Raw genomic sequence first — 21,720 nt, 5'->3', positions numbered from 1 at the left:
TTTATCATTCTCCTTTTACCACTTTTTTTTCCTTTTTTTTTTATAAAGATGGGCCAAGGGACTGACAAATAGTTTAAAAGATTTTAGAAACTGGTTTTGTTTTGCTGACAAATTAAAAGGTGCCTCCAAATGAAAAAGCTGAAATGCAGCAAAAGTTTTAAGTGGTACCTATTTTCCTTTGTCACGGGAAATGTTAAAATATTGTGTTCTTTCCCTGCTTCTGTAGACAGACTCAGAAGTTCAGGTTTGGTTGGATTTTTTTTTAATAAGATATACAAGCAGGAATACGCAACTGTATTATTATCAGGGATGGTTTTTAAAATGGGCAATTTAAAAATCTTTTCTACAAGTATATATGTATAAAAAAAATCCTTGCCCCCTCCCTCAATATAATTTATCTCCTAACCAAATAACATTCATTCATTTCTAAAATGAAGTTACTTTCCCAGTTTCTTCTTTTTCATTTCTGGTTCTGCATTGCCACTTGATTGTGCAGCGATTCTGGAATAGCCTAATATCTGAAAAATAAGAAAATCATGTTCAACCTAACTAAGGAAACGAGAGTTATCTGGGTTATTTTTAAAAAAACTAGCTTATCAACCAAAGTTTTAAAATCTCAGATGACGAGGCCTTTTGAGAAGCCTCCGTCTGTAAGCAAAAGCATCCTTTAAAACCATTCAAAGTCACGGTCTCCTCCCCCCAAAAAAGTTTTCCAGTGCTTCTTTTCAGGACATTTTGGGTCTTCCCCGTCTAGCGGGTTTGCTGTAAGGCAGGGCTTTTCAACCTTTTCACCCATTGTACCACTTTTAGGATATGGCAACATCTGAGTACCACCAGTCGCCTAACAAGGTGTCAAAAACTTGATGATCAAAAAAAAAAAAAGGAAAAAAGGATAAAGTACAGGTAGTCGACTTACAACAGTTCGCTTAGTGATTGTTCGAAGTTACAATGGCACTGAAAAAAGTCCCCCCCAAGCCACAGCCGAGCAAGACGCCCGCCTGTCCGAGGTTTTCATTGTTGTGAGCATTTCTGTTGAGGATTGGCAGCGGGGGTGGGATGGGGGGTGTTTGGTTTTTATTCCTCCCGTCTGCTGGGTGGTTGCAGCAGGTTTTGGTCACTTCACATGACCCTGGGACACTGTGACCGTCATAAATATGAATCAGTTGCCAAGCATCTGAATGTAAATCACAAGACCCTGGGGATGCTGCAACATTCCAGCTGATCGGCGCTTCTTCTGGGCTCAGCAGAAGTACCAGTATCAGTGCTGCTTTCCAGCTGATTGGTGCTTCTTCAGGGCTCAGCAGAAGCGGCAGGATCAGTGCTGAGCTGCAGCTGGAGCCTGGCACTGATCCTGGTGCTTCCGCTGAGCCCTGACAGCCCTGCAAGCTCCAGCCATCTCTCGCTCAGGCTTGTGCGGTGCTGCCACCGGTTCAGCTCATTCCCCTCCCCACTACCACTTTTCTAGGATGGTCGCGTACCACCTGCCAGGTGCCAATGTACCACAGGTGGTACCCGTACCACTGGTTGAAAAGCCCTGCTGTAAGGTTCCTAAAGAGACTAAGGGCTGCTTCAGGTGCGTCTCCACAGCCTTCACCCATGTTAACCAGGAACCTACCTTGGGCTCTACCAGCGTCATGCGGATTTTCTGATGTTGAACGTTGGAAGAATCCAGCACGATGCTGACTTTAATCTTGTCGAACGTACAGAAAGTGGTGCCTTCCACGGTGAGGGAAGGAATCTGTGGAGAAGAGCACATTTGATATTTTCCGTTTAGGAAGCGCTACAGGCAATCCTTGTCTTGCAACAACTGAGGCCCCAATTTTCTGTGCCTAAGCCAGACGAATTGTTAAGATGAGTTTTGCCCCATTTTATGACCTTTCTTGCCACCGTCGCTAAATGAATCGGTACGCAGTTGTTAAGTTAGTAACGCGGTTATAAAGTGAATCTGGCTTTCCCACTGACTTTGCTTACCAGAGAGTGGCCAAAGGCGATCACGTGACCCCAGGACGCTGCAACCATCGTAAATGTGAGCTAGTTGTCAAGTGTCTGAATTTGGGTCACATGATCATAGGGACGCTGCAATGGTCTTGCGTCGCTTTTTTCATTGTATCTTCGAACCGTCACTACGCAAAAGGTTATAAGCCAAGGATTACCAGCACTTAAATCGTCCTAGAGCAGTGGTTCTCAACTTTTTTAATGCCGCGACCCCCAACCGGTCGTAAGTCGAGGACTACCCAACTGGTCGTTAAGTCAAGGACTTTCACTGCCCGGGAGCGCCGCACATGCGTGGTTCCGCCCCCTGCGCCAGCCGAGGCGTAGCTGGCAAGCGGCAGAGACGGAGCAGGCCGACCACCAGCTGGCCCAGCCCATGGGAGGTAAGGCACCTGCCGGAAAAGGGGAAAAAAATGGCGGACAGCCTTGCTTGGCGACGCCCTTGAAATGGTCGATCGACCCCAAATGGGGTCGCGACCCATAGGTTGAGAACCGCTGTCCTAGAGTCCTTTGCCATCCGACATTATGTGTTTTAAGACAAAAAAAGTAATTTTGCCTTTGCAAAAGAAAGCTGTACCTCCATGTTGAACACAAGTCCTTCCTTAGGCTTGGCCTTTTCTTCAAAGAACACGGTGCCTTCTAAGCCGTACTTGGGAATGAGGACCACAATGGCATTCTTCCTGACAAACAGGATGTAGGCCTCTTCGCTGACCTCGCCCTTGTTTTTGAAAAACAACTGGAGGGAAAAGAAAGTGTAAGCTGCTGATATACAACACGTGTTGACATTATCGCCGAAGAATCAAACTCTCTTTCATAAAATCACACACACACACACATACACAACACCCATCATACGGATCCAGCTCTACTCCAAAACCTTGCAAACGTTGAATTTACAACAGGCTCGTCTCCACACTACTTGCCATTCCGCTGATCGGCAACAGATTGGTAGTGATACTGTGAACAAGTGCACACAAGGGTGGCAAGCTCTTTTAAGCCTCTCTGGGGCCCTCGGGACTCCGATTCTAACATTCCACATTTCCTAAACATTCTGGAGCTGAGAATGGCTATTCACCTGGGTGTGGAAAGCAATGGAAGCCCTCTGAGCGTACTGAGCCATTTTGTGCCGATAATTGAGATTTTTGCACAAATCCGCCAATTTGTGTTTGTCGGTGAGCTCGGGGTAAGTACTGTCCACCCCGATAGCAACAGCCAGGAGTCGATGTACTATAATATCCGCGTATCTGCAATGAGATAAATGAAAATTTTTCACTGAGAATAAGCCACAAATATTTTGTTTAGGGTACATCGCCCCCAAATCAAAAAGAGTTAAGGATTTACAAACAAGGATTTTCCACAGAGGTTCTTAAGCCTCCATGAATAGAAACTTAAGACAATTGCTAAACAGAATTTTTGGGGGGGTTCATATGGAATAACTTTTGGGGTAGGACAAACTTCCCTTTCCCATTTTTGTGTAACCTCAAAATAGCAATTAAATATTCACTGGCAACTGAAGCCACGTTGGGATGCTGTTTTGTGGCCCTTGGTAAGGTAATCGAGAGAGATGGGCAGCTAAGAAGTATGAAATATAACTAAATAAAATGGCTATCAAATCAGGCACCATAATCCATATAATGGGCCTCACTTGATATTTACTCTGAAGTAAGCCCATAAGCGGCCCTACCTTCTGATCGGAGAGGTAAAATGAGTATATATGGGCGACGCTAAGCCATAATGGTGAAAGTCGCTGTCCATTCCAGAGCAAAAGTAAACGGCCTGCATCATGCAGCGGGTGGTTAAGATGCGTATGAGGGTGTTCAGGTAGGGAAAAGAAGAAGACTCGGCTCGGTCAAGGGAATCGGCCAGAGATTTTGCAGAATCAGTTTTGATTTCCAAACCCTACGGCAGAAACAGAAAATGGGGTTTCAAAACAGTTGAATTTTGCATAAGTATCACAAATATTGATGGTGAAATACAAGGCATGAGCAGAATAAAAAGAATGGAATAGAAATAGAATACAAATAGAACAGAAATAGGAATAGAATAGAATAGAATATGGAATAGAATGGAACGGAACACAATAGAACGGAATAGACCAGAATGGAATGGATTAGAATAGAATGCAGAATAGAATAGAATAGAATAGAATAGAATAGAATAGATAATGAAATGGAACAGAACACAATAGAACGGAATAAAACAGAATGGAATGGAATAGAATAGAATAGAATGCAGAATAGAATAGAATAGAATAGAATAGAATAGAATAGAGAATGGAATAGAACACAATAGAACAGAATGGAATAGAATGCAGAATAGAATAGTAGAATAGAATAGAATAGAATAGAATAGAATAGAATAGAATAGAATAGAACGGAATAGAACAGAATGGAATAGAATAGAATGCATAATAGAATAGTAGAATAGAATAGAATAGAATATCTTTGTCACTTTAAGTGTACACTAATCAACATACATTAAAATGAAATTTTGTTGCATTCAGCTCTCAAAAAAATACCATTATGCATATGTCCAGATACACAAACATATATGACGCAGAAAAACATCACAGTCTAGTTCAAATATCCATACCAAGGAAGGTTATGAAACCCAGTACACAAAGGCACCAAAGGATCTAACCGGATCCAACTGTGCTGCACCTCTAAAACTACTTCAAAACCAAAGTTAAGGGAGAAACTTTCTCAATTGGCACAACTTTTCCTGAGCCTCTTTTACTGGCAGGAAAGGCCAGCAAGGATTTAGGAGACCCCATTCACACGTGCCGAGCCTTCCACACATCATCCCACCAGCCGAAAACCTTCTGGAGCGGCTTGCCTTAGACTTTGCAGCCTTCACCAGGATGTCATAATTGGAGGGTGGGGGAGCCGGATGCTTCCTCAGCAAGGCATGCTCTGAAAATTCCTCGTAGATCTTTTGGGCAACGGAGATGTTAGCCAGGAGCATAAACTCTTCCACCATGGAGTTGGTCTCTCTGCAGAAAGGGAAAAGGGGGCTGGTAAGACTCCCAAGAAAACAGCCAGTCTTGACTTAATGGATTTGTTTGCTCTGAGGAAGAGGAACTGAGAACGATAAAATTCCAGCAGGAGCACCCAAATCAGGAACACCGCGGCCCTGTAACTGGACGCGGTTTCTTTTATGCACCCTGGACAATGCAAAACCATCAAGGGCTGCCCAGATCCAATCAGTGGCACTAATTCCTCCTTTCCCAGAACCTCAGTGGCAAAATGCCAATCTCAGGATGCCAGCCATAAGCATTTGGGCCTTCTGGCTATCCAGCACCCATGGGAAGCACCCTCCCGTGTTTGTAATTGTTTAGCGATGCATCCAATTTGGGAAAAACCACACTTAGAAAGCTGCTTGTTCTGTTCAAACATTGTAAGATTGTCCTGTTCATCTGCAGGGCAAGAAAACAGCGATACACCAGTAAAGCATGGCTGCAATTTAGCAACTTCATCAAGGCTCCCATTCAAAGCTTTTCCAGCCAACTTATGCCTTATGTCAACTGTCTTATGTCTAAGTATATCTACCCATGTTGTATGACTGTAACAGTATTATCCTTCTCATCTTCTTTACTACCCCCTCTTATTGGTATCGTTATTATTATTTTTTTTAAAAAATATTTTATTAATTTTCCAATTTTACATTTAGGTATTTAAAAAGCAATGCGGTGACGGGGTTAATCAATAGTTCGATAACAAAATCTTTAGTACAAGTCTCAAGTTGCAACAACAAATATTTCTTCTCTTTTTCCCTTAACATTTACTGTCTCTTATTCAAGCTAGTACAATTCTTATTATATCAACTCAATGAAAACATCATTATTACATTTATCAATAACTTTTTAGCTTATACGTACCTGAATTACATTCAATCTTCATAGACAATCCATATCCTCTTATTAATTTTTACCCAAATTTTAATTTCTCATCAATATTCCAATTTAACCTTTGATATTTATAATTTTCAAGCCTTAGGTAACCAAACTTTCCCTTATCTCGATTCACAATAAAATCTAATATCCAAAATACACATTTTATCTATTTGAATATAATTTTGTTCTATTTCCTAAAAGTTATCTATTTCCCACCATACTAAATCATCTACTTAATGATACAATATCCCCTTTGATAAATCAAAAACATTGTGGATATTACCTGGGTTAATCAATAAATCAAACATATTCATAATAATTTATTTTCTTTTTCCCTTTAGATCTAATTTTTAAATATTAAATAGATAGAGTATCTATCTGGTATCGTTGGTATGATTATTATTACTCTGTTGCTTTGCCTGTATAGAGAGCTTCTGCACCAGAGACAAATCCCTTGTTTATCTAATCACACTTGGCCAAATAAAGTATTCTATTCTATTCTAACTTGGGGCTGCCTCCAATGATGTCAGTACAAGAACAGCAGAAGGGTTACTCTGAGCATGATAAAACTGCTCCTTGGACAATAACCAAGCATGCAATATTCACTGCTTTGTCACAGATGCTCTTCCTCTTTTGATCCTGAATAAGACTATCCAAATGGCTGGGCTCACATGTCGTACCAGGCTACAATTTGGGTTAAAATTCACAGTGACCTGGTTCACGCCTAGCATTAAACCACGTTGTTATGTCTTCAGCATGCCAGGGTCATCCCGAACATCATTAGGAAATGGCATCCTGAAGATTTAGGAGGAAGGACCCTCTGGACCTGGCAGATTGATTCCCTAAAAGAAAAGGCAGACCCTCACTTGAGTTCCTTCGTCTGCAAATCAATCGGATCGTGGGTTTCGCTGTCAATGTGGAATCGTACTTCAGGTGAAGAAAGAGTTAAAGCCCTAGGAAACAAGAAGAACAAAGCAAACGTTTTACACAAGAGACGCAGATCTTTACCATTACTGTGAAGCAGCTCCGCCACGCAATTCTGTGGGAAGAGTGGATCCATTTGAAGACAGGTCGGCATCTCGACCAGCCCTCCTGCCTTCGGAGATCTGGATTCACATGGATTCATTCACAAGTGACACTCTGCCTTGCCAGGAGCATTTGTAGCAAAACCCTGAGATCCCAGGAGATCATCAGTGGCTGGACTCTGATGCCTCTCAGAAAAATGATCTTATTTCCCTGGTCTAATCACATTACTAATGCCCAAAGGATGCTCTCAGGCAGGCAGGCTGGCTGGCTGGCTCCCTCCTTTCTTTCTTTTTCTTTCTTTCTTTCTTTCTTTCTTTCTTTCTTTCTTTCTTTCTTTCCTTTCTTTCTTTCTTTCTTTCTTTCCTTTCTTTCTTTCCTTCTTTCCTTCCTTCCTTCCCTTCTTTCCTTCCCTCCCTCCCTTTCTCTCTCTCTCTCTCTCTTTCTTTCTTTGCCAGTCAGATCCCAAGGATTGCAACAAGTCATGAAAGAAAAACTGTTTTTCGTTACACATAGCCTGAACTACCTACCCTTTTTCTCGCCGACGCTTGTTAAGGATTTTGGCCAAGCTGTTCAGCCCACGCAGACTCATAGTAATGTCATCCTTCAACGTGGCAGAGTCTATTTTCATTTGCGCCTCCGCATATGTAAGTGAGGCCTTCAAAGAACAAACAAGACAAAAGGAAAACAAGGAATGTAGGGAAGGAGGAGAATCTCTAAAGGAAATCGATTTGAATGGGATAAAAGTCAAACATGAGATTTCTGATATCAGCAAGAGACCTCGTAGCCTGAGGCTGCTGAGTGTGTGATTGGAGAAATACACAACCGTTTCTTTTTACTTTATTTTCATTCTGCCATTCTGCCCCTCCCATTTTTATGGTAGTGTGTGTTATGTGTGTTACACAAATGATAGATGTGGCTTTCTTGTCCACTAGAATAACCATTTAATCAATGGAACAGAAACTTACTTTTTTTAAAAAATAAAAGCAAATTAAAGAGGTTTGACTCTTAAAAGAACAGGGCATGGAAGAAATAGCCAAACGTCTTGTCTGGGTCTCTCTACTCCAATAGTTTAATGAAATATTTCCTCTTGAGTAAATGATTTCAATTTGGGAAGAGTATTTTCAGGGTGTGCAATCTAGATCTGAATGCAGGACATTCAGTATTTCTACTTTATTTCTTTATATCCCCTTAATGAACGCAAGTTGCTTTCAGAGTTCATCAAAGTCCAAAATCAATTATCTCAGCACTGGGGTTTCTAAACAGCCACGGACATTTTAAACTCTACCTTGGAATTAATGACACTTTTTGTAAATCTCGTCGCCAAGATTTCAGCATTCTGATTCATTTCCCAAATACAGGAAAAGGCCAGCCTAAGGAAAGGAAGAGAGTTACCGACAGAAAAGGAAAGCACACCACAAGACGTTCACAATGTCAGCCAAGGACATTCCCTCCCCTGTCCTATTTCAGTGTGCCCTCCTTTAAGCTCCACCCCTTCCTATCACAGTACCTCCTAGCCCCCAAGCACCACTGACTTTGGGGGTTGAGCCTGGATCTCTGGGGGGAAAGCAACCACTGAGAGAGCCCTATTGTCAACGCTGCTAACATCGGATGTTTTGCATTGGCAACAGATGGAAATGTAGCCACCTTTTTCCCTTTCACTTTTAGAGTTAGATGATGCTGGGGGGGGATGTGATTGAGAGTCTAGCTAGACATAACACTAAACTTAGGGTGAGAATCAAGGTTATGGAGCCCAGAGCTGATAAAGAATTGGTGGGCTGGAGAACTGGAGAGGAAGCCTGCACTTCAAGCTAATTGGTGAATGTGATTTATGATTGTTAATTGGAGGAGGGAATTATGCTTTGATACTATGTGTCCAGGAGAGGGGAATTCAGTTTTTGGCTTTGATTATGTAAGTGCCGATATTATGCTATTCGAATAAAAGATTCTTTAGGTAAACAATGCCTCGAAGTTCTTTTGAAGAGTTTCATCTGTCGGAACCATGACGCCTATGCTGTTAACGAAACTGCTTCCAATCTACAAAGGAATGGGAGAGTCAACAGCTCAAGACTGGCCTCTTAACAATTACCTGTCCACGCTGCATCTTAGTGAGCATAAGTTGGAACTCAACAGGTCTGGAACCATATCAATCCTCTGCAAGAAACGGAAATGGCATTGTGGTCTGTAAACACTTCCAAAGTGAGCTGACAGAGATGGTCAGACAAGCACAAATGTAATCCTTTCCCACTCATTCAAACAACTGAAACACACAAGGGCAATAGGAGCTTTGCATCCCAGCGTACTCAAGGAGGTGGGATGGGAGAGCCATGCTTTAAGCAAGGGAAGAAAACTACTCTCCAAAAATTACCTTTTCACACAGGTACACTGTGGTGCCCCTCTTGGCTGACTCTTGGTCTAGAGCATTTCCTGGGCGGATGAAGTGGCTGACATCTGCAATGTGCACCCCAACCTGGAAAACGGAGAGATTCTTTAGCATTTAGGAAAGTTTACAGCTTTTCCTGAATTCCTGACTGTCTCAAGAGCATCATGTGAAGTGATCTTCCTTTGCTATCTTTTCCAAGAGGTTAGAATGCAGAATGGCAGACTAACTCTGTCCACACTCTGGAGCTTGATCCTTCACGTTTACAGTTTTTATTCATTTATAATATAAAATATAAAAGCAAATAGTCGGGGGGGGGAAGGGAGGGAAAGGGGAAAGGAGAAATGTGGGAAAGGAGAAATGTAGAAAAGAAGGGAAAAAATAAAAAAGGCGTTGACTTCCAACTCCTTCTAGTGCAGTAGAATAAAACAGTACCTCAACTTTTTACTTTTACATAATAATATTAGTCATTTCTATAACAACAAATCTATCTAATCAGCAAAACCCAAAATCAAAGCATACTTTTTCCCATCTCAAGCACAAAGTCCAGAAGTGGTTTCCAAGTAGAAACAAAAGTACAAATATTTTTTTTCTTTGATCAAAGCAGTCAATTTAACTATCAACTTTTGCAGCCATTTGTCCATTGTGGGGATCGAAATGTCCCTCCATGTTTTGTGGATAAGGTAATCTTGCTGCCAGTCTGGAGCTTGATCCTGACTGGCTCAAGTCTGATTCAGCCTTCCATCCTTCCGAGGACGGTAAAATGAGGACCGAGATTGTTGGGGAAAATATGCTGACATTGTAAACTGCCCTGATATTTACAGAGAATGCTGTAATGCAGGGGTCCCCAACCCAAAGACCAGCACCGGGGCTACGGCCTGCCAAGAACTGGGCCACACAAGCAAGCGAAGCCCCATCCACACACACGCAGGATGCAGGCAGTGTGCGAAACCACACACCCCGGTCTGCAGAAAAACCACTCTCCGTGGAACTGTGCCATGGCCACCAAAAGGCTAGGGGCCGCTGCTGTAAAGTCCTACGCAGCGGTATACAAGTCTAAGTGCTATTACTATTCCTTCCAGGCTTATCCCATTTTCTATCCCTGATGTTTTTGCTCCTTCACTGCAGGAAGAAGTCAGGATGCTCAAGAAGAGCTCCATAAAAAGATGAAAATGCACACCGGCCTTTCAAAGACCCGCGAAAGCACTTGCCTCCAGGTTTCCATTTTTCAGCTCTCTGCAGTGCAACGCATCATCGATATCGGTGCATCCAGGAGGATCCACGCTGCACACACACAAGTGCCTCAAGTCCTCTCTCTGCTTCATGTCCTGAAAGTTCATTTTCAAAAAGAAGCTCATGTCATTGGCAAAAGTACTGTGGAAAAAAAACCCAAGGCTTGCTACTTCTCACAGGACTGGTAGATTCCGCAACAGCTTTGTTCCTTATGCTATTCGTCTTGTAAACTCGACGTATACATCTGAACTAGATTGTGTTGTTTATCTGTTTCGTGTATGTGTGTATGTAATTTTTTGTCATGTTTATGTAGTGTATATGGGAGGTGGTTACCCTCTGAAAGCTGAGTGCAATGAAATTTCAATTCAATGTATGCTGATTAGTGTACATCTAAAATGACAATAAAGTTATTCTAAGTCTAAATCTAAGTCTAAGTCAGGGGTAGGCAACCTTGGCTCTTTTATGACTCGTGGACTTCAACTCCCAGAATTCCTGAGCCAGCACGGCTCAGCTTGGAAACCTCTCCCTTTCCCCTCAGCATGGCTGGCTCAGGAATTCTGGGAGTTGAAGTCCACGAGTCATAAAAGAGCCAAGGTTGCCTACCCCTGGTCTAAGTCTAATACAGATAGTTCACAACTGAGCCAAATATTTTGTTGCTAGGTGAAACAGTTGTTAAGTGAATTGTGACTCATTTTACAACCTTTCTTGCCACAGTTGTTAAGTGAATCACTGCAGCTGTTAAGTTACTGGCACGGCTGTTAAGTGAATCCCAGCTTCCCCATTGACTTGGGTTGTTTGAAAGCCCAAAAGGGGATCACATGACCCTGGGACACTGCGACCATCACAAATATGAATCAGTTGCCAAGCATCTGATTTTTGCTCATGGGACCCTGGGGATGCTGCAACAGCCGTTAAGTCTGAAAAACGGTCGTAACTCCCTTCTTTCAGTGCCGTTGTAACTTTGAACGGTCACTAAACGAACTGTGGTAAGTTGAGGACTACCTGTACAGATTAGATTCTGCTGAAGGCCAGTTCTGTCTCCCTAAAACCAACAGAGTAATTTTGTGGCACCTTAAAGTCTAGTAAAGGCATCTTTATATATGACTTAGAAGCCACAAAATTCTTCTAGGGGCTTGTAGACAATTACAGTAGTTACGCAAACCCTATGCAAAGAGAAAAATGCAACTTAGAACACAAACAATTACCACGCAAAACAACAAAGACAAGACGAAATTAAAAGGATGGCCTACGAAAAGGCGTTAAGGAAACACAATGTCCTGCAATCACTCACCACTTACAACCACTGCTGACTCTAAGAGGAGAGGCAAATGCCTATTTCGTGCTAATTGGCAGAAACTAGAAACCAGAAAATAAACGAATTATGCTGTCGGCAGAAAATAGAAAATAAAGTAAAAGTCAATGGCAACCAACACTGAATTTCACTTTATTCTGCGTGAAGCTGAATAGGAAAAACTATCCCATAGCTAAATGGGTAAAAAACCTTTGGGCCAAGGCAGGAAATAAAACACATTTCTTCATTCTTACAGACTTCATTTCTTGGCAATGAAGTGTGACCTGCGACCTGGAATAAAATTGTATGGGTGATGCAAAGGTTGGTGGGTTTGCTTGAGGATGCTAGGCCTCTACCTCAGACATGTCAAACACAAGGCCCGGGGGCCGGATGCGGCCCGCGAAGTGGTTTCATGTGGCCTGCGAAGCCATCCTGGAAACAGTGAGGGGACGGCCCCCGCTGCCTTGGCCCTGGCCCAGGCCGGCCGGGAGCCAATGTACAATTTTGTGGTGGCCAACTATGCTGAAACGCATTCAGTCTTAGCTCCACAAGGCCGTCTGGAAACAGCGAGGAACCAGCCCCTGCCGTGTCGGCCCCGCCCCCTGGGTGCATGTTGGGGAGGTGTCACCCTTTGTGAGGAATGAAGAAATGGACCGTGCCTTGGCACTTGCCCCGGTCCCACCCCCTTCTGCCAGAGACCCTCAGATCTGTCCCACTCCTGCCCAGGCCCCCACAGGCACCCTTGACGCGAACGATGTAGAGCTGGCCACGCCCACCCAGTAGGCCACACCCACTCCATCCACGCCCACCCAGTAGGCCGCACCACCCTGGCCACACCCACCCGCCCCAAGGAAAACCGCAATGCTGATGCGGCCGTCAATGAAATTTGAGTTTGACACCCCTGCTCTACCTCGTCAGTGATGCTCCAGGGCATCTGTGGCAGGAAACTAAGAACCGCTTGAGAAAAGGGCTGATGAGGGACGTCATGTTCAAGTAGCAGGACCTCGGTCTCGGTCTCCTTATCACCAGCTGCTCCCAAATTCTTTACAAAATGTCCCTGAAACCAACGTACAGTTTAATCAGAACTATGAAAAAAAAAGTGTCAAGTCTGCTAACATTGGATGTTCTTGCTTGCCATAGGTGAAGAAGCAAACATATCTTATTCAGCCTACCTATCACGTCAAGAGTTAAAGCAGACAATGTTAACCCAGTCAGTGGGAAAGTATGCCAGCTATAATCATAACAATATCTTTGCATAGCACAGCCAAGGTCAGCGTAACAGGGGAAACTAGGGAGGGAGAGATTCACACTTCAAATTAATCGGAGCATATGATTGATGACTGTGAGAGGGAGGGAGTTGTGTGTTGTCACGAGTGCTTGGGTGGTGGGGGTTTCAGTTTTTGGCTTTCTATTGTTCGTGCCGAAACTATGTAGCCAATGAAAGGATTCTTTAAGGTAATCAAGCCTCAACGTTCTTTGTAAAGTTGCTTCTTTTCGGAACCATGTCAAAAAGCAGATTTGGGCGGCGGGGGGGGGGGGGGATAAAGAATAATAAAGACAATTGACAGAATAGTATTTTTTTAAGAGGCCATCCTACATCTGATGAAGAAGGGAAGATCTAAATTCTAGCCGGAAACGGCAAGTTCTGTGTCATCGGGAAGACCTTTTACAGGTTGGGCTGTTAGTTAATTTTTTTGACTTTTGCTGAAGGTTTGGAACCAAGACAAGGAGGACTTGGGTTCCAGGGCAAACTGGATCACAATAGGGATGAATTCAAGCTGGGTTTGGGGAGGGGAAAAAAAGGGTAAGAGAATTGCAAAAAGGAGATCTATAGGCAGAGATTGTCCACAGATTTAAAAAAAAAAAAAAAATCCTATGACTGACCTTTCCTGGTGGCTCCACCTGGGCATTCGTGTCACTTCCTGAGGCACTAATACGGAAGTGGCTTCTCTCTTATCTTTTTCCAAGATTTCCCCTCCCTCCCAATTTACTAGCTTACCACCCTGGCCTCTCCTGACGGTCTCCCATTCGAAACAATTACCAACTGCAACAATCGTTAAAACAACTGCAAAATTTTGATTGCCAGCCAAATCTGACTACACGTCTTCTGCTTTTTCTTGCAAAGGGTCAATGATAAAAGCCGTAGCGGCGCAGTGATTAGAATGCAGCACGGCAGGCAAACCTATGCCCACAGCCAGAGGTTCGATCCTGACCGGCTCAAGATTGATTCAGTCTTCCATTCTTCCGAGGTCGGAAAAATGAGGACCCAGATTGTTAGGGGTCAATATGCTGATATTTGTAAACAGCTCAGAGAGTTCTGTTAAAGCACTATGGGGCGGTGTATAAGTCTATTGCAGTGGTGGCGAACCTATGGCACGGGTGCCAAAGGCGGCACTCAGAGCCCTCTCTGTGGGCACATGCGCCGTCGCCCCAGTCCTAGGCCTTCAGCTGGGTTTAATAAAACCTTTTCGCTTTAGGCCTCCGCCATGTACAAAAAAAAAACAAGGTTCAATCAATCAGTCAATTTCAACTTCTCGTGGGAAAAAAAAAAGATCTTGCAAAGTTGGAATTGATTGATTGAACTTTTTAGTCCCACCCAGTCTGCCGTTACCACCGCAGCCACGCCCAGCCAATGGGCCACGCCCATCCCACTGGCCACACCCAGCCAATGGGCCACACCCACCCGGCACTCGACGATACATAAGTGGGTTTTGGGTTGCAGTTTGGGCACTCGGTCTCTAAAAGGTTCGCCATCACTGGTCTATTGCTCTCTGTTCATCTTCAGCAACTACTAAGCCGCACTGTGTTTCATTTCCAACTTACGTTAGGATATCGGGAAGTTTTAGGCCACCCGTCAATCGCCACAATAATTCTTTGCCCTTCGAGGATGGAAGCCTGCCGGGTTTCTATCCGAATTCGAGGAATTCTCCGGTCAGCTGGCGTGAATAAATGCCGCCTGGCCTGGCAAAGAGCAAGGACAATGGTTTTTTATTACAATGGCAAACAGTTGCCAAATCAAGGGGGGGGGGGGTTGGACCTTCTTTGTTCCTACCTCTTTAATGCGTGACTTAGACAGCATGCCACAATACGGTCTCCAATTTCTTTTGATAATCCCCACCACTCTGCCGGTTGGGCGTAACATTGCTGCATTCACCGAAGTCTTCGGCTAAGGGTTTAAGAACATATAGCTGCAATTGAGAATCGCATGGACAAACAGGTAGTCGAAGCAGTTAAATTTCTATAGCCTTTAAATCTACCCTGTTTCCCCCCCAAATAAGACCCAACCGGAAAATAAGCAATAGCATGATTTTTCAGGACGCTCATAATATTAGCCCCACCCCAAAAATAAGCCCCAGTTAAGTTCATCAGCCAGAAGGACACATTTAGTATCGTATTTCCCCCCAAACAAAGACCTAACTGGAAAATAAGCCCTAGTGCATCTTTTGGAGCAAAAATTATTATAAGACCCGGCCTATTCTCCAAGGTGCCTGAAGGCAGGACGAGAAGCAATGGATGGAAACTGATCAAGGAGAGAAGCAACCTAGAATTAAGGAGAAACTTCCTGACAGTTAGAACAATTAACCAGTGGAACAACCTGCCTCCAGAAGCGGTGAATGCTCCAACACTGGAAGTTTTTAAGAAGAGACTGGGCAGCCATTTGTCTGAAATGGTATAGGGTTCCTGCCTGAGCAGGGGGTTGGACTAGATGACCACCAATGTCCCTTCCAACTTTACTACTACTACTACTACTACTACTACTACTACTACTACTACTACTACTACTACTACTATTATTATTATTAACACGTTATATTTTATTACACTCAATAGTTGTTAAGACATGGTGTATCCTGCCCTTGTATCATCTGCACGCCACTTAGTCTAATCAACAATCATTAAAACAAGTGTAAAACAGAATATCTCAAAAGCACTTGAATTATTAAAAAAAAGAATTTCGAGAAAAAGCAGGAAGGTAGAGCAGATGAGACATTTTGTTAATGTAATTGCTTGTGGGAGTAGCTGGTGAATGGGAATGAAATAAAAATCTAACTCGTGGGAAAGCCACACTCTCTCTCTTGGGTCTGCTGCTGAAAGGGTTCAGTCAAGGCTGATTACAATGGAAAGGCTTCAGAGGACATTTCACAGGATCTCAGGCTAGGCTGGATTTGGGGATTCCTTCAGCCACCGAGAAACCAAATAAAATGCCTTCCATAGCAGGAAAGGCAAGAACTCCAGCTCAGCAAGACATTGTGACATCATTTCCTACATTTACACGCCTCTTGGAACCCGGGTTCTCTGGAGCCCGCAATAAAGCTGGTTGTGTGGATTTAGCACTAGGCAATCTCAGGAATGCCAGAAAAAAATAAAAATGCAAATACCACTTTACAATGCCTTGTTAAGGCCACACTTGGAATACTGCATCCAGTTTTTGTCACCACGATGTAAAAAAGATGTTGAGACTCTAGAAAGAGTACAGAGAAGAGCAACAAAGATGATTAGAGGTCTGGAGGCTAAAATATATGAGGAACGGTTGCTGGAATTGGGTATGTCTAGTTTAATGAAGAGAAGGACGAGGGGGGACATGATAGCAGTGTTCCAATACCTCAGGGGTTGCCCCAAAGAAGAGAGTCAAGCTATTCTCCAAAGCACCTGAAGGCAGGACAAGAAGCAACGGTTGGAAACTAATCAAGGAGAGAAGCAACCTAGAACTAAAGAGAAACTTCTTGACAGTTAGAACAATTAACCAGTGGAACAACCTGCCTCCAGAAGCGGTGAATGCTCCAACACTGGAGGTTTTTAAGAAGAGACTGGACAGTCATTTGTCTGAAATGGTATAGGGCTGGGGTAGGCAAGCTTGGCTCTTTTATAACTCGTGGACTTCAACTCCTAGAATTCCTGAGTCAGCCATGTTGGCTCAGGAATTCTGGGAGTTGAAGTCCACGAGTCATAAAAGAGCCAAGCTTGCCTACCCCTGGTATAGGGTTTCCTGCCTGAGCAACTTTATTATCATGATTATTTTGCCCCATTTCAAAAAAGGGCGATACTTCTTCACAGATTGACAGCAAATGGGCAATTCCCTAGCGCCAGGGGTGGGAACCTTGGCTCTTTTTATCACCTGTGGGCTTCAACTCCCAGAATTCCTGAGTCAGCATGGCTGGTTCAGGCATTCTGGGTGTTGAAGTCCATAAGTCATAAAAGAGCCAAGGTTGCCCACCCTTGTGCCCAGCCTCTGAACAGAACCACCGACGGACAGATTTCATTGCAAGAATGTAAAGGGAAAGCACAGAAGCAAAGGATGCCTTACATCGTTTTGACCTTCCTCTTCTTTTTCAATATCCTCTTCCTCATTCTTGGTCTCGTCGTCCAGCAGGACCACAGAGGACGGTGCAGCCCAGGCGTCCTTGGACAGCAGCTCCACGGCTACGATATCCTCATGCACAGCGCGATTTAAGTGTTTAAGCCCTTGGACTATTACCTTAATGGGAAGCAAACAATCAGACTGGGGTACCAAAAGCCACACTACAGGTAGCCCTCAACCTATGACCACAACTGAGCCCAAAATTTATGTGGCTGAGGTGAAACATTTGTTCAGTAAAATTTCGCCCGTTCTACGATCTTTCTTGCTACAGTTGTTAAGTGGATCACTGCAGTTGTTAAGTTAGTAACACCGTTGTTAAGTGAATCTGGTTTTCCCCATTGACTCTCTGCTTGTCAAGTCGCAAAAGGGGATCACATGATCCCACAACTGTCTTAAATATGAGCCAGTTGCCAAGCATCTGAATTTTAATCACGTGACCATGGGGATGTTGCAATGGTCATAAGGGCGAAACATGGTCATAAGTCACTTTTTTCAGTGCCATTGTAACTTTGGTCACTAAATGAACTGTTGTAAGTCGAGAACTACCTGCAGGTGGAGATGACATACAAGAGAGATGCATTCCAAAAGTCCTGAGCTAAAGAAATATCCGGTGACCTCAGCTACAAAGTGGATACTATTAAAGATGACCCGCTATATTTAAAACAAAAAACTTTCCAAGGGGCTCTTTGTAGGTATATAGTAGTGGCCAAAATTGTGGAAACCTTTTGGGAAAAGTGTATTTTTGAGGTTTGATGGCTAATAACACCACTTTTTTTGGGGGGGGGGAGTAGCACCATAAAATTATATATCAATGGAAAGATAATTTAATCAAGAATGTAATGCAACAAAGTTTGTTCAATTATCTGTACTGTAATCCAAGAAAAGTTATAGCCAAATAACCAGAAAAAGCACAACTTGCTTAGGTTGATATCAGGTAGCTTTCCTTCATCTGATTGTAGCCAATGAGCATGAGTGTTTAGAGAGCCAATCAGGTGTCATCTTGTTTTGGCAATGAGCCAATCATATCACAGTAGGATTCAGTGATTGATGTCATATATTGAAGCTGGGAGGAGGATTTTGTCAGTGTGTTATGTGATTGCTATCAAGTTGGTTGGGGTTTTTTTGTGTTCTTTCATTTAGTGAGCTTGTAAAACGTAATAAAATTAAAGTAATGGTGCAAAGAATTGACTGGTTGCCCAGAAAGCGATGTAAATAGTATTATTAAATGAACAAGGCTACAGTTATAAAGAAATTAGAAAAAAAAATGGGTGGAAACTTAACCAAAGGTGGCATTTCTACTGGACACTTTTCCCAAAAGGTTTCCACAATTTTGGCCACTACTGTAACTAACCTAAGAGGCCCCTAAATCTAGAAGCCAATGTTAGCCAGTAGAAATAGTAAGATGCCAGCAAGTTCCATCTGATCCTTAACTGGCAGGGGACTATGATGGTTGTTTTTAAGAGAAACCTCTACAGAAATGCATATTTTCGGTGCCCACCTTACTCTTCATTCCAACACACAAGATTTCAGAGAAGACAATCCCTGGAATTCCCACAAAGCTTCCCGTTTCCTAATAAAGAAATTTGCAGCCAATCAATGCACTAAACCAACCTCTCTTTCTTCGTCATTCCCGTGAATCCAAACGGTGGCTTCCAAGTAATTGTCTCTGCTAGCTCTGAAGGTGCCCTGAAGGTAAAGGCCGGACTTAATGCCCTGCTGGAGTTTGCTGAGTGGGAGATGCTCTGGAAAAATGATCTTGCTGCTTTCAATTTCATTCTGTAAGAGATATTTATTTGCACATAAAGTGTCCGTTGCACTGTGGCAACTAGGGGTTCAACATAGAAGGGAACATGGCATTTTCAGTCTCCTTATAGACCAGGGCTCTTCAAACTTGGCCCTTTGATGACCTGTGGACTTCCAACTCCCAGAATTCCTCAGCCAGGCCCGCTGGCTGAGGAATTCTGGGAGTTGGAAGTCCACAAGTCATCAAAGGACCAAGGTTGAAAACCCGTTACAGACCCTACTGCCAAAATTCAGGAGAGCAAAAGATAACTCTGGCAGTTGGAAACATACCTCTTCGTCATTCAGGCAAGCAAGCCGGTCCATAAGTTCAGGATGGCCTATTAGACTCTTTACGTACTCTTCACCTTAAAAAAAAAAAAAAGCCCAAGGTTTGCACTTTTGAGAAATGAAAATCATTTACGCAGCAGGAAGTCTCCTTCGGGGAGAGCTGTGGGCAACAGGCGAGGCACTAGCACACATTTATCACTCGAAAAGAATGAATGTACGGAAAGTTTTTTAAAAAAATAAAAGAGGAGTGGACACTAGGAAGATAGGCCGAAGGGGGAGGTTGATTCCCAGAATTCCTGAGAGCATTTTAAGCCCAAGAGGAAGATTTGCTCAGCCATCCCCGAGAAGGAAAAAGCCAAATGCAGCTGGGCCCTTCTGCGGCTCTTAGGAAATTATCCGTAGTCAGGAAAGGTCAGAAGGCCGGACTTACAGGTAAACGTGACTATTCCCTCTTCTACAGCTTTCTCTTTATTCCTGCGGTCATTCGTCAGCAAGATGACCAGGATGCTTTCTTCCCCTTGCGATTTTCTCAAGTGCTCCTGATACCACTTGGCTGTAATTCGAATGGCTCGGTCATTCCGGTCGTTTGCGTTTTCTCCTCGTTCTTGTTCTATGTAGGTCTCTCTGGAAACAGAAACCCAGAGGGACGTTTTAGAGATGAAAAACATACCTTGATTTGTTTTATACCTTTTTCAGTAAAAACAATGCTCCCCCCTTCTTCCCCCTACCTCAGTGATGGCGAATCTTTTAGAGACCGAGTGCCCAAACTGCAACCCAAAACCCAGTTATGTATCATTGGGTGCCGGGTGGGCGTGGCTGCGGTGGTAACGGCAGACTGGGTGGGACTAAAAAGTTCAATCAATTCCAACTTTGCGAGATCTTTTTTTTCCTACCAGAAGTTGAAATTGATTGATTGAACTTTTTTTTTTTGCACACGGCGACGGAGGCCTAAAGCGAAAAGGTTTTATAAAACCCAGCTGAAGGCCTACGACTGGGGCGATGGCACGTGTGCCTAGAGAGGGCTCTGCGTGACACCTGTGGCACGTGTGCCATAGGTTTGCCACCACGGCCCTACCTCATTGACCAATGAAGCTACTGAGCGCTAATGAATTGTGGGAGAGCCATCTAAGGGTGAAATGGAGCTCAAAATGATCATTTCATCTAACATTTAATGTACCAGCACATCAAAAGAATGAAGCCGGCACCCATTCTTCGGGCTTAAATGCCGCAAGGAGAATTTGCACAGCTGTGATGAAAATCTAGCTTCATCTCTAACAGCTGAATGATTGAAATAATCCTGTGAGTCAGCAACTCCAAATCAGAGTCAAACGTATGCAGTGTAAGAAGAAACCGCTGGGTTCTAATCAAAAATATTGTAGTAACACATTAACCAAATAGTGGACTTCACGAACCACAGATCTGTGGACCAGCAAGGAAAAAGTTAGGAAACATTCATAACTTTGCCAAAACATCTGTGCCAGGCAATGCAAATCAAGCAATTGCAGAAATCGGCCATTAGACTGGCAATTTTATGTTATTTCATTTACAGTAGTGGCCAAAATTGTGGAAACCTTTTGGGAAAAGTGTATTTTTGAGGTTTGATGGCTAATAACACCACTTTGTTTTGGGAGTAGTGCCATAAAATTATATATCAATGGAAAGATAATTTAATCAAGAATGTAATGCAACAAAGTTTGTTCAATTATCTGTACTGTATTCTATGAAAAGTTATAGCCAAATAACCAGAAAAAGGAAGCATAACTTGCTTAGGTTAATATCAGGTAGCTTTCCTTCATGTGATTGTAGCCAATGAGTATGAGTGTTTAGAGAGCCGATCAGGTGTCATCTTGTTTTGGCAATCAGATCACAGTCAGATCACAGTAGGATTCAGTTATTGATGTCATATATTGAAGCTGAGAGAAGGATATTTGTCAGTGTGTTATGTGATTGCTATCAAGTTGGTTGGGTTTTTTGTGTTCTTTCATTTAGTGAGCTTGTAAAAAGTAATAAAATTAAAGTAATGGTGCAAAGAGTTGACTGTTCGCCCAGAAAGCGATGTAAACTAGTATTATTAAGTGAACAAGGCTACAGTTATAAAGAAAGTAGAAGAAAAATGGGTGGAAAGTTAACCAAAGGTGGCATTTCTACTGTACACTTTTCCCAAAAGGTTTCCACAATTTTGGCCACTACTGTAATCAAAGTAAAAAGATTAGAATGAAAAGAAAGGCAGATCCTCCTAATTCCCAACTGGTCAGAAAGATAGCTTCCCATCACGTAGAGATGGTAAGATATCATAGATATGGAATGAAGTAAAAAGAATTGTTCATAGGCACGTCAGTCATAGGAAAGGTGCCAAGAGCAGGACCCATAACTCTGCCTTCAGACCATGACTGAGCAGCTCCTTTGCAGCAAATGGTTTTGAGCAGATAAGAAGTTTAGGATCGAAGAAAAGATTCCACATTATCTCGTAAAGCAAGGTT

General features: G+C 43.1%; 1 protein-coding gene across 1 annotated transcript in view; it reads right to left on the bottom strand.

The window, feature by feature from the left end:
- Positions 1 to 263: 263 nt before the first annotated feature.
- DIS3 (DIS3 homolog, exosome endoribonuclease and 3'-5' exoribonuclease) overlaps positions 264 to 21,720 on the bottom strand; it is a 22,108-nt gene continuing 651 nt past the window's right edge. Inside the window, exons 2-20 of the mRNA XM_015832335.2 lie at positions 19,671 to 19,864; positions 19,244 to 19,317; positions 18,782 to 18,946; positions 17,117 to 17,287; positions 14,864 to 14,977; positions 14,635 to 14,772; positions 12,722 to 12,868; positions 10,499 to 10,615; positions 9,276 to 9,377; positions 8,997 to 9,061; positions 8,196 to 8,280; positions 7,438 to 7,565; positions 6,751 to 6,837; positions 4,828 to 4,984; positions 3,677 to 3,891; positions 3,068 to 3,236; positions 2,570 to 2,728; positions 1,616 to 1,738; positions 264 to 518 (exon numbers count right to left, since the gene is read on the bottom strand). Coding sequence (XP_015687821.2) covers positions 438 to 518; positions 1,616 to 1,738; positions 2,570 to 2,728; positions 3,068 to 3,236; positions 3,677 to 3,891; positions 4,828 to 4,984; positions 6,751 to 6,837; positions 7,438 to 7,565; positions 8,196 to 8,280; positions 8,997 to 9,061; positions 9,276 to 9,377; positions 10,499 to 10,615; positions 12,722 to 12,868; positions 14,635 to 14,772; positions 14,864 to 14,977; positions 17,117 to 17,287; positions 18,782 to 18,946; positions 19,244 to 19,317; positions 19,671 to 19,864 — 2,491 coding nt within the window. The 3' untranslated portion in view covers positions 264 to 437. The remainder of the gene's footprint in view (positions 519 to 1,615; positions 1,739 to 2,569; positions 2,729 to 3,067; positions 3,237 to 3,676; positions 3,892 to 4,827; positions 4,985 to 6,750; positions 6,838 to 7,437; positions 7,566 to 8,195; positions 8,281 to 8,996; positions 9,062 to 9,275; positions 9,378 to 10,498; positions 10,616 to 12,721; positions 12,869 to 14,634; positions 14,773 to 14,863; positions 14,978 to 17,116; positions 17,288 to 18,781; positions 18,947 to 19,243; positions 19,318 to 19,670; positions 19,865 to 21,720) is intronic.

The sequence above is a fragment of the Protobothrops mucrosquamatus genome, unplaced genomic scaffold (assembly GCF_001527695.2).
Source record: "Protobothrops mucrosquamatus isolate PMUCROS unplaced genomic scaffold, P.Mucros_1.0 scaffold2, whole genome shotgun sequence".
In the NCBI taxonomy this organism is placed as follows: domain Eukaryota; kingdom Metazoa; phylum Chordata; class Lepidosauria; order Squamata; family Viperidae; genus Protobothrops; species Protobothrops mucrosquamatus.
The sequence above is the reverse complement of the archived record's forward strand: the minus strand, read 5'-3'. Positions and strand labels throughout refer to the sequence as shown.